Here is a 12,545-nt window from a genome sequence, read left to right as displayed (position 1 = left end):
TTTTAAAGGCCCATGTGGAAGCCACAGCTCTAGTAGAATGAGCTGTAATCCTTTCTGGAGGCTGCTGGCCAGCAGTCTCATAGGCTAAGTGGATTATGCTTTTTAGCCAAAAAGAAAGAGAGGTTGCCGAAGCCTTTTGACCTCTCCTCTGTCCAGAGTAGACAACAAACAAAGCAGATGTTTGACGAAAATCTTTAGTAGCTTGTAAGTAAAACTTTAAAGCACGAACCACGTCCAGATTGTGTAATAGACGTTCCTTCTTTGAAGAAGGATTAGGACACTAAGACGGAACAAAAATCTCTTGATTGATATTCTTATTAGATACCACCTTAGGTAAAAACCCAGGTTTGGTACACAGAACTACCTTATCTGCATGGAAGATCAGATAAGGAGAATCACATTGTAAGGCAGATAACTCGGAAACTCTACGAACCGAGGAAATAGCTACCAAAAAAAGAACTTTCCAAGATAAAAGTTTGATATCTATGGAATGAAGAGGTTCAAACGGAACCCCCTGAAGAACTTTAAGAACCAAATTTAAACTCCATGATGGAGCAACAGGTTTAAACACAGGCTTGATTCTAACTAAAGCCTGACAAAATGCCTGAACGTCTGGGACATCCGCCAGACGCTTGTGCAAAAGAATAGATAGTGCAGAAATCTGTCCCTTTAAGGAACTAGCTGACAATCCTTTCTCCAATCCTTCTTGGAGAAAAGATAATATCCTGGGAATCCTGACCTTACTCCATGAGTAGCCCTTGGATTCACACCAATAAAGATATTTACGCCATATCTTATGATAGATTTTCCTGGTGACAGGCTTTCGTGCCTGAATTAAGGTATCAATGACTGACTCGGAGAAACCACGCTTTGATAAAATCAAGGGTTCAATCTCCAGGCAGTCAGCCTCAGAGAAATTAGATTTGGATGATTGAAAGGACCTTGAAGTAGAAGGTCCTGTCTCAGCGGCAGAGTCCATGGTGGAAAGGATGACATGTCCACCAGATCTGCATACCAAGTCCTGCGTGGCCACGCAGGCGCTATCAAGATCACTGATGCTCTCTCCTGCTTGATTTTGGCAATCAGACGAGGGAGCAGAGGAAACGGTGGAAACACATAAGCCAGGTTGAAGGACCAAGGCGCTGCTAGAGCATCTATCAGCGTTGTCTTGGGGTCCCTGGACCTGGATCCATAACAAGGAAGCTTGGCGTTCTGGCGAGACGCCATGAGATCCAGTTCTGGTCTGCCCCAACGATGAACCAATTGTGCAAACACCTCCGGATGGAGTTCCCACTCCCCCGGATGAAAAGTCTGTCGACTTAGAAAATCCGCCTCCCAGTTCTCTACACCTGGGATATGGATAGCTGATAGGTGGCAAGAGTGAATCTCTGCCCAGCAAATTATCTTTGAGAGTTCTAACATCGCTAGGGAACTCCTTGTTCGCCCTTGATGGTTGATGTAAGCCACAGTCGTGATGTTGTTGATATCTGATGTGATCGAGATATTGCTGAAATCTGATGAACCTCATTGTCGCTAGATGAGGCCAAGCCTGAAGAGCATTGAATATCGCTCTTAGTTCCAGAATGTTTATTGGAAGGAGTGACTCCTCCTGAGTCCACGATCCCTGAGCCTTCAGGGAGTTCCAGACTGCACCCCAACCTAGAAGGCTGGCATCTGTCGTCACAATTGTCCAATCTGGCCTGCGAAAGGTCATACCTTTGGACAGATGGACCCGAGATAGCCACCAGAGAAGAGAATCCCTGGTCTCTTGATCCAGATTTAGTAGAGGGGACAAATCTGTGTAATCCCCATTCCACTGACTGAGCATGCAGAGTTGCAGCGGTCTGAGATGTAGGCGTGCAAACAGCACTATGTCCATTGCCGCTACCATTAAGCCGATTACTTCCATGCACTGAGCCACCGAAGGTCGAGAAATGGAATAAAGAACACGGCAGGAATTTAGAAGTTTTGATAACCTGGACTACGTCAGGTAAATTTTCATTTCTACAGAATCTATCAGAGTCCCTAGGAAGGAAACTCTTGTAAGGGGGGATAGAGAACTCTTTTCCTCGTTCACCTTCCACCCATGCGACCTCAGAAATGCCAACACTATATCCGTATGAGACCTGGCAATTTGGAAGTTTGACGCCTGAATTAGGATGTCGTCTAAATAAGGGGCCACTGCTATGCCCCGCGGCCTTAGGACCGCCAGAAGCGACCCCAGAACCTTTTCGTAAAAATTATTGGGGCTGTAGCTAACCCAAAGGGAAGAGCTACAAACTGGTAATGCCTGTCTAGGAAGGCAAACCTGAGAAACCGATGATGATCTTTGTGTATCGGAATGTGAAGATAAGCATCCTTTAAATCCACTGTAGTCATGTATTGACCCTCCTGGATCATAGGTAGGATGGTACGAATACTCTGAGGAATTTGTTTAAGATCTTTAGATCCAAAATTGGTCTGAAGGTTCCCTCTTTTTGGGAACTACAAACAGATTTGAGTAAAATCCCTGTCTCTGTTCCTCCTTTGGAATAGGATGGATCACTCCCATAACTAGGAGGTCTTGTACACAGTGTAAGAATGCCTCTCTCTTTATCTGGTTTGCAGATAATTGTGAAAGGTGAAATCTCCCTTTTGGGGGGGAAGCCTTAAAGTCCAGAAGATATCCCTGGGATATAATTTCCAACGCCCAGGGATCCTGGACATCTCTTGCCCACGCCTGGGCGAAGAGCGAAAGTCTGCCCCTTACTAGATCCGTTATCGGATAGGGGGCCGTTCCTTCATGCTGTCTTAGCAGCAGGCTTTTTGGCCTGCTTACCCTTGTTCCAGGTCTGGTTAGGTCTCCAGACCGTCTTGGACTGAGCAAAAGTTCCCTCTTGTTTTGCATTAGAGGAAGTTGATGCCGCACTTGCCTTGAAGTTTCGAAAGGCACGAAAATTAGACTGTTTGGCCCTTGGTTTGGACCTATCCTGAGGAAGGGCCTTTTCCTCCAGTGATATCAGCAATAATCTCCTTCAAACCAGGCCCGAATAGGGTCTGCCCCTTGAAGGGAATGTTAAGCAGCTTAGACTTTGAAGTAACGTCAGCTGACCATGATTTAAGCCATAGCGCTCTGCGCGCCTGGATAGCAAAACCAGAATTCTTAGCCGTTAGTTTAGTCAAATGAACAATGGCATCAGAAACAAAAGAATTGGCTAGTTTAAGTGCTCTAAGCTTGTCAAGTATGTCATCCAATGGAGTCGCTACCTGTAAAGCCTCTTTCAGAGACTCAAACCAGAACGCCGCAGCAGCAGTGACAGGAGCAATACATGCAAGGGGCTGTAGGATAAAACCTTGTTGAATAAACATTTTCTTAAGGCAACCCTCTAACTTTTTATCCATTGGATCTAAGAAAGCACAACTGTCCTCGACAGGGATAGTAGTACGCTTTGCTAGAGTAGAAACTGCTCCCTCCACCTTAGGAACTGTCTGCCATAATTCCTGTGTGGTGGCGTCTATTGGAAACATTTTTCTAAAAATAGGAGGGGGAGAGAACGGCACACCTGGTCTATCCCATTCCTTAGTAATAATTTCTGTAAACCTTTTAGGTATTGGAAAAACATCAGTACACACCGGCACTGTATAGTATTTATCCAGTCTACACAATTTCTCTGGCACTGCAATTGTATCACAGTCATTCAGAGCAGCTAAAACCTCCCTGAGTAACACACAGAGGTGTTCAAGCTTAAATTTAAATGTAGAAATATCAGAATCAGGTTGCATCATCTTCCCTGAGTCAGAAATATCACCCACAGAAAGAAGCTCTCCTTCTTCAGCTTCTGCATATTGTGAGGCATTATCAGACATAGCTCTTAAAGCGTCAGTATGCTCTGTAATTCGTCTAACTCCAGAGCTATCTCGCTTTCCTCTAAATTCAGGTAGTCTGGCTAATACCGCTGACAGTGTATTATCCATGACTGCCGCCATGTCTTGTAAAGTAAACGCTATGGGTGCCCTAGATGTACTTGGCGCCATTTGAGCGCGAGTCCCTTGAGCGGGAGTCAAAGGATCTGACACGTGGGGGGAGTTAGTCGGCATAACTTCCCCCTCGTCAGATTCCTCTGGTGATACATTTTTTAAAGACAGAATATGATCTTTATTGCTTAAAGTGAAATCAGTACATTTGGTACACATTCTAAGAGGGGGCTCCACAATGGCTTTTAAACATAATGAACAAGGAGTTTCCTCTATGTCAGACATGTTTATACAGACTAGCAATGAGACTAGCAAGCTTGGAAAACACTTTAAATCAAGTTAACAAGCAAATATAATAAACGGTACTGTGCCTTTAAGAGAAACAAATTTTGTCAGAATTTGAAAAACAGTGAAAAAAGGCAGTAAATCAAACAAAATTTTTACAGTGTGTATAATAAGCTAACAGAGCATTGCACCCACTTGCAAATGGATGATTAACCCCTTAGTTCAAAAACCGGATCAAAAAAATGATATAGACTTTTTTTTAACAGTCACACCAAACTGCCACAGCCTTGCTGTGGGCCTACCTTCCCCAACAAACGATTTTGGAAAGCCTAAGAGCCCTTTAGAGATGTCCTATAGCATTCAGGGGACCCTTGGAGGAAGCTGGATGTCTCAGTCTGTAAAAGTTACTGCGCAAAAAAGCGCTAAATTAGGCCCCTCCCACTCATAGTAACACAGTGGAAAGCCTCAGGAAACTGTTTCTAGGCAAATTTAAGCCAGCCATGTGGAAAAAACTAGGCCCCAATAAAGTTTTATCACCAAAGTATATATAAAAAAGTTTAAACATGCCAGCAAACGTTTTATATTGTAAATATAAAAGAGTATTACCTCAGAAAGTAAGCATGATACCAGTCTCTATTAAATCACTGTATTCAGGCTTACCTTACATAAATTTGGCATCAGCAGCATTTTCTAGCACTCACATCTTCTAGAAAAATCTTAACTGCACATACCTCATAGCAGGATAACCTGCACGCCATTCCCCCGCTGAAGTTATCTCTCTCTTCAGTCATGTGTGAGAACAGCAACAGATCTTAGTTACAACCTGCTAAGATCATAGAAATCAGAGGCAGATTCTTCTATTTTTCTGCCTGGAACAAAATAGTACAACTCCGGTACCATTTAAAAATAATAAACTTTTGATTGAAGTAAAATAACAGCTACATTTCACCACTTCTCTCTTACTACCTCCATGTTTGTTGAGAGTTGCAAGAGAATGACTGGGTATGGCAGTTAGGGGAGGAGCTATATAGACAGCTCTGCTGTGGGTGTCCTCTTGCAACTTCCTGTTGGGAATGAGAATATCCCACAAGTAATGGATGATCCGTGGACTGGATACACCTTACAAGAGAAAAAGAATTTAAGGACGCCCACAGAAAAAAACGGGCGGGGAGCTGTGGACTGTCCCCGTACAGAAGAAAAGAAAATTATCAGGTAAGCATAATTTAAGTTTTTCTTCTTAAAACGGGGAGAGTCCACAGCTGCATTCATAACTTTTGGGAAATCAATACCCAAGCTTATAGAGGACACTGAATGCAAACGGACGGGAACAAAAAGGCGGCCCATTCTCATGGCACCACAGCCTGACACAACCCGGATTCCCGATAAAAAACTACTTCAACAGAATCAGGAAGAACAAAAATATGGAAAGAGGACAAGGTAACTGCCCATTAAATAGAACCATAACAATCCCAGATAGAGATCACTCTAAATTCTGGACTCCACTGAGCACAAAAGCCTCTGAGGAGACAAAAGTCCCACTCTAGAAGCACACAAAAACCTCTTCATGAACAATGGCAAGGGAAACAACAAACAAATTCCCACACCACATTCTCCCTAACTGAAATAAGGGAAGAATCAGATAAGAAGGTCCAAAAGAACCTCCAGAAACAATCACCAAAGATTCAAGGACAAAACAAAGAGAGAAGCCCCTAGCATAACTAGAAAAAAAGCGGCTACCAGGCTGCAAGAGGAAAAAGTCCCGTAGAAAATACTCTACCGACGGAGAAGAGTAAAGAGTAAAGGAAAAATTCCAGATCACCTCCTACATGGATATAAAAGGAACCAATGTAAAGCCTTAACCGGAACAGAAGTCCCAGAAGGACAAAAGGTAGAACAAGACTACCTTACCATAGACAGCTAACTAGCACAGAGAAACTGAACACCCGTAGGACATAAAAAATCCCAGGAGCAGAACACGAACGGAATAGTAACATCCGCTAATGCCACAAAGGAAAGCCACAGGTTTCCATTGGATAGGCAGCAGACTAAACGTCAAAACATAGTAACTAGCCAACTGAATAGCTAGCAAACTTGCACCAGGACATTCCTGGAAAGGAACAAGAGAAAAAAACTCAGAAAGCAGGGCGGACCAACTCCTCCCCTACTAGACAACGGGGTAAGGGAGGACAACACCCTAACCAATAAGGAAGAACCAAATACCCGCTAAGGGAAGGTTCCCGAACCAACTGCAACTGTACGCGGTCGATGCCCAAACAGAGCAGTCAGAATTCCTGACCCCTACTCCGATCGAACATTCCTATCACAGAAGCGACTGTCAATGTCCCAAGGACAAAAGAGATTAAAAAATTCCAGCATTGACAAAGCCCAGAGATCATATAATGAATCTCCAACCACGAGTTCCTAAGGAAAAGGAGGCACCGACACCCAGAGAGAATAACTCTGGAACCAGGATACCTATCCTAATTACCCCTCAGAAACCCGAAGGGAGGGTACACTGCAGACAAGAGAAAACCTCAACCCACTGAACACCTAGAGTCAGATGAGGAAAACTACCTCAGGAGGAGCAAACTGGATAGGCGCAGTAGACCATATCCTTCCAAATAGAAGGAAAATGAAGAAACCCAGGAATATTCCAGTAAAGAAATTCCCAGGAAAAACTTCCTCCATCTCTCCATAAGAGATAAAAGAACTGCCCCAGAAGGAACAAGGAGACTTCCCCCAGCATTGGGAAAAACAAGCCTGCTACTGAACGCCGGACAGATCCAAGACTATTAAAATCTTGAAAACAGAGCAACCAAAATGTGAAGTCAAAGACAAGGACTAGGTTAAAAAACCGGACCCCCAAAACCAGGTGCCGGATCAAGACCAAAAACCTTGCGGAACAACCACAAAGTTACCTGAAAATTAAATTTGCACCATTTGCCATACCCCCATGGGGTCTTTTACTCTGATCTTTTATGATGTATCCCAGTGGCTGTCCACTCAGCCCCAAAAGGCCTCTAAGATAACACCCACAAAGTCTGAAGACAAAGGAAGGACCCAAAAGAGATCAGACATCCATGATTGAGAGAATATGACAGTCTCTTAAGATCCAATCTGTATCAACCCTCAGAGAAAAGGAATTAATGAATGAATGAGCATCCTAAAACTCCTATCGGTTGATGGCAAGAGAGACTGTATAACAATCCCCCAGATCCCCAAATATATAGGATCAAAAAAGGGGAGACTGCAAGGACAAAAACAGTCCCTAAGAACCTAGTCTCCGCAACCAGATGACCACAAGTCCTAGCCCAAAAATGCAAGGGGAAGTGAAAAACATAGCAATCCTCAAAAAGAGGAGAAAAACACTGGCGAAAGAGATCTGAAAATCGGACAATCCAATCCACAAGTAGAACCCATAGGGGGGAATAATCTCCCACTACACCAGGTACAGGAGATCTCCAAGCAGTCATCCGATCCCCCCCATTTGGAAGGGAGGACTCTAGCTCCTATCCAAAGGACCTCAGGAACTATAAACATACTGCCATAGCAGAATTCGGAATCCCAGTAAAACCATGCAAGCTATGCAAGGACAAAACACCAGTATCAAATACTTAAATGTCAGGTAAGGCCATGTAATAAAAACATTGGACGCCCCACTAAGATAATAAAGTAGGGCCAGCCGGATATCTAGGATAGAAAGGCCTTCTATAACTTGTAGAAACAAGAAAGGACAACCTCGTAACAAGAGGTAAGTCAACTTAGTACCCAAACAGGACCAGCTTGTACAAAATGTCTGATATAACCTCAAAAGAACAGAGTGAACTAGTACCCAACCAGGACAAGCCTGCGAACCAGGGTACAACTAAACTGTTCAAGGGCTAACTGAAAGCTCTAAACCCTAGCAGGGCTAGACTAAACAAAAACTGACAAATAAGCTCTGAGGCTTAAACTCTGCCTCTTAACTCTTTTTTTTTTTTTTTTGTGTGCGACTTCCTCTGGAAGTAACAACCATTGCGACCAGAAAATCGCTAGTATCAAAAATCCCAGAGAAGAAAAGTTTCCTAAAAGGAAAAGTCTACAACAGTCTCGAGCTCTGCAAAGAAAACACATCCTAATCAGATCAAAAGAAGTAGGCCGCACACACATGTGAACGCCAAGAAAGAAAAAGAAACACCGACAGGGCCAGTCTGTCAGGGTCAAGAGCTCAGAACTGGGATTAGATACAAATGCAAAAGACAGTCAGGAGTATGATCCACATCCTTCCCCTCCGGAGACAAAGACTAAAATCCTCCCAAGCCTCCAGTACCTGCCGCAGCAATACACTCAGGTGCGTCAGACTAACTCTAAAGGCAAAACTCATCTCCGGCGGGGCATCTGAAGGCGCAGATCCTGCCGGCTGTCCCCCTGAAGCCTCAAAGGGAACAACTCCCCCAGAGGAAAGACTCGCCAGGTAAAGAGGACACGGATAAGCTCGTCGCTGGCCCTCAAGAAGCTGTAAATGCGCCAACGCCACTAATATGGCCATCCGCAACCGAGCAGCAACCTCTGGTGGAAAGAAACCTCCTTCCAGAGAAGAATTTGGGACAACTGCTTGTGTAGGAACAGAAGATTCCAGGGAACGTGCCTCACGAGACACTGAATCCTCAGAGGCGGACGGCTCAGCGGTCTCCAATCTCTCCCCAGAGGGAGAAAAAAGCACTCTATTACGGCATACGGAACATAAATGATTGGGCTGGATTACCCAGGCCTCCATACAATCTAAGCAGGAAACAGAATCTGAGTCAGAGAAATTCTCCTCAGAAAAATCATAACTTGACCAGACAAAATTGGACAAAAATAACTGGCACCTCACACCCCCAATGGCTGGGGCACTCACCACCTCCTATGAAAGGCACAAATTGAGCACAGCACAGTGGATGGGGAGTGCACGTAAGACCAAGGGAACCGCCAATCCCTCCAACAGATAAACACCAATATGAAAATAGTCTCCAGCACTCCAAATCTATTCAAAGGCAATTTATTCACATATATCAGCAACGTTTCGGGGTCACAGCCCGAAACGTTGCATGAGTAAGGGGCTGTGAGTAAGAGTAAGAAGCATGAGTAAGGGGCTGTGACCCCGAAACGTTGCGGATATATGTGAATAAAATTGCCATTGAATAGATTTGGAGTGCTGGAGACTATTTTCATATTGGTGACCACCTCCTATGACCCAGACAAGTAGAGAAACAGGTCCTCTCCACCGCCACTCGGTCACGATACAGAAATGGAGAATGAAAACGTGACCATGCCTGGTCACAAGGTGCAATATGTAGGCCAAAGAAAAGGGCGCCAGTCCACAAGAACTGGGTAGCTCTAAAAAAAAAAAATGTACGTTCCGTAATAGCCATGAGCCCCAACATTTCTACATATAAGCAGACAGAATCACATAAAACATGATTAAAGTCCCCCACTGCTCAATAACCCCCTCAGGAGATATTAACCCTTGATTCCATAAAGATAAAGGAGTCCCACTGAGACCCTGTATTCTATTATTTACATTACATCCACAATGAAAGTAAAATGAAACGATCTTCACGGAATCTATGCCGTGGAACAGTTACACGGTCTTTCAAGTTTGACAGATAGTAGCGTTGCTTCTGACATGGACTTGAGTGAAGAAAGCAGGCAGCGAAACTCGTCAACACTGATTGCCTGTGGAGCTGTTAATATGAGTCGGGATGGTTTCGCAGAAAGACTCCCTCTGCATCTCCGGACTAACTTACATCCATGCTCTCACTGAGAGGCTGACAGGACTACTTAAAACTCCGTCCCATCTCGAAGAGTACTACCCTCCATAAGAGACTACTCCGTAGTCTTCCGACACTTCTCTACCAACCTCCTGTGATGAAAGGCAAAGAATGACTGGGGGATGAGGAAAGTGGGGGAGGTATTTAAGCCTTTGGTTGGGGTGTCTTTGCCTTTTCCTGGTGGCCAGGTTCTGTATTCCCAAAAGTAATGAATGCAGCTGTGGACTCTCCCCGTTTTAAGAAGAAAATAGATGTGAATATCAGGAAGATTAGCAATATTTCTGTGAAATAAAACAGAAACATCAAAGATTTGTACTTTCAAAGTATTGGCAGACAAACCTTTATCCAAACCATCCTGAAGAATCCTAGGAATTCAAAAAGAATGCCAGGAATAATCATGAGAAGAGCACCATGAAATGCAGCTTTCCAAATCTTATGTTAAATCTTTCTTGAAACAAGCTTGCAAGCCTGAATCATAGCGTTAATCACAGAGTCAGAGAAACCTCTATGATTGAGGACTAAACGTTCAATTTCCATGCCATTAAGATTAGAGATTTGATTTGGAAGGAAGAATAGACTTTGAGATAGGTCAGGTCTAAGAGGAAGAGGCCAAGGCGGACAACTGGACATTTGGACAAGGTTTGCATACCAAATCCTGTGAGGCCACGCTGGGGCTATCAGAAACACATAAGATTGTTCCATTATGATCTTTGAGATCACCCTTGGTAATAGAACCAAAGAAGGAAAAATGTATGCAGGTTGGTACTGCTTGAGCATCTAACATTTCCCCCTGAGGATCCTTGGACCTTGAGAGGTACATGGGAGGTTTCTTGTTCAGACGAGAGGCCATCAGATCTATTTCTGGAGGGCCCAACATCTGTAAAATTTGATGGAACACATCTGGATGGAGAGACCACTCCCGCGGATGAAGAGATTGACGGCTGAGATAATCCGCTTCCCAGTTGTCTACACCTGGAATATGAATCGCAGTGATTAGACAAAAATTGGATTCCGCCCAAGAAAGTATTTGAAATACTTCTTTCATAACTAGGGGACTGCAAGTCCACCCCTTGATGATTAAGATATGCCACTGAAAGAGAGGAACTGGGCTTCAAAATGCTTAGAAACGTCTTTCACTGAAGAATCAAGCACATAATGCTTTACCACCTCCTACTGAGGCAAAGTTTTTAAACTGAGGTATGAGTGAGGTGGGCGGGGTATTTATACTTTTGAGATTTGGGAAACTACAGGCTACTTAAAATTTGTTCATTAAAATACTGGGAAACTGTCACGCCGCGCCGCTCTAGCCGTTGCTAGGGGCGCGGCGTCTCCTTCCTGCTCGTTGCCAGGGGCAGTGTTGGCTCAGGATGCGTGCGGCGCCGACGTCATCGTCGCACACTCCTGATGCTGCTGGGAGCTCTCTGGCGCAAATCTTGTGCCTATTTAAACCCTAAACTAACGATCTGTCACTGCCCAAGTATAGGTGTTACTCTGTGTGCTCCTGGGTGTGACAGATCGTTCTATACCATTGTTGCTGAACCTGCCTGTTTACTGACTACTCTACCTGCCTTAACCCTTTAACTGCTGGACTGATCTTTGATGCTGAACCTGCCTGTTGCTGACTACTCTGCCTCTTTGTCCCCTGAATCGCTGGATTGATTTACTGCTGCTGAACTCTACCTGTCTGACTACTCTGCCTGTTTAACCCCTAAATTGCTGGACTGATATATTGTTGCCAAACCCTGCCTGCCTTGACCATTCTAGTGGCGTGTCCTTGGACTGATCTGCCGTTGCCGCTGGGAACTGTCCTGCCTGTGGTGAGTGCCGCTCTCCTCACCTTACTAACTTTCTCTGCTCTGGGATATTCCCTATCATTCCGGCTCGATGCCGGGATAACAAGACTACTGGCCGAGTTCGGTCTGATAGAGGAGTATCCCACGAGCATTACATTATACTTGGGCCATGCAGCCAGATGAGGTGGCAAGAGCTGTTTATCTTCAGAGACAGATGTTGGGAACCCATACCACACAGTTGCAGAATACGGATTCCAAGCTAGAAGCTATTACCGCTCAGCTCTCCTTAATAGTTGAAGCGAGGGATGCCGCTCCTGTTGCTACACCACCAGCCCCTACTCCCAGTACTGTGACTTCTTCTGCTTCTGGAAGCATACCCCGGGATACCCTTGCCTGACAAGTATGAAGGTACTACTGATTGCAGGGGCTTTCTAAACCAATGCAGGCTGCACGTCCGCAACGATCCTCACACCTTTCGGTCTCATCAGTCAAGTGTGACCTTTATCATTTCTTTGCTAAAGGACAAGGCCCTAGCCTGGGTCTCTCCTCTTTTGGAACAGAATGCTACACTCCTGCATGATGCTGATGAGTTCATATCTGCTTTGTCTTCTGTGTTTGGGACTTCTGGCCATACCTCTGCTGCAGAATATTCTCTCCTGGATCTCTGCCAGGGTAAAAAAACTGTGGCACACTTTGCTGTCGAGTTCCGCACCTTGGCACT

At 44.6% G+C, this 12,545-nt stretch overlaps 1 protein-coding gene across 1 annotated transcript in view; it reads right to left on the bottom strand.

Annotated features, from left to right (window-relative positions):
• Positions 1–12,545, bottom strand: part of LOC128652382 (centrosomal protein of 164 kDa-like) — a 161,319-nt gene that overhangs the window by 12,037 nt on the left and 136,737 nt on the right. The window contains exon 29 of the mRNA XM_053705319.1: positions 8,549–8,942. Coding sequence (XP_053561294.1) covers positions 8,549–8,942 — 394 coding nt within the window. The remainder of the gene's footprint in view (positions 1–8,548; positions 8,943–12,545) is intronic.

This window comes from Bombina bombina, chromosome 3, assembly GCF_027579735.1.
Source record: "Bombina bombina isolate aBomBom1 chromosome 3, aBomBom1.pri, whole genome shotgun sequence".
In the NCBI taxonomy this organism is placed as follows: Eukaryota; Metazoa; Chordata; class Amphibia; order Anura; family Bombinatoridae; genus Bombina; species Bombina bombina.
The sequence above is the reverse complement of the archived record's forward strand: the minus strand, read 5'-3'. Positions and strand labels throughout refer to the sequence as shown.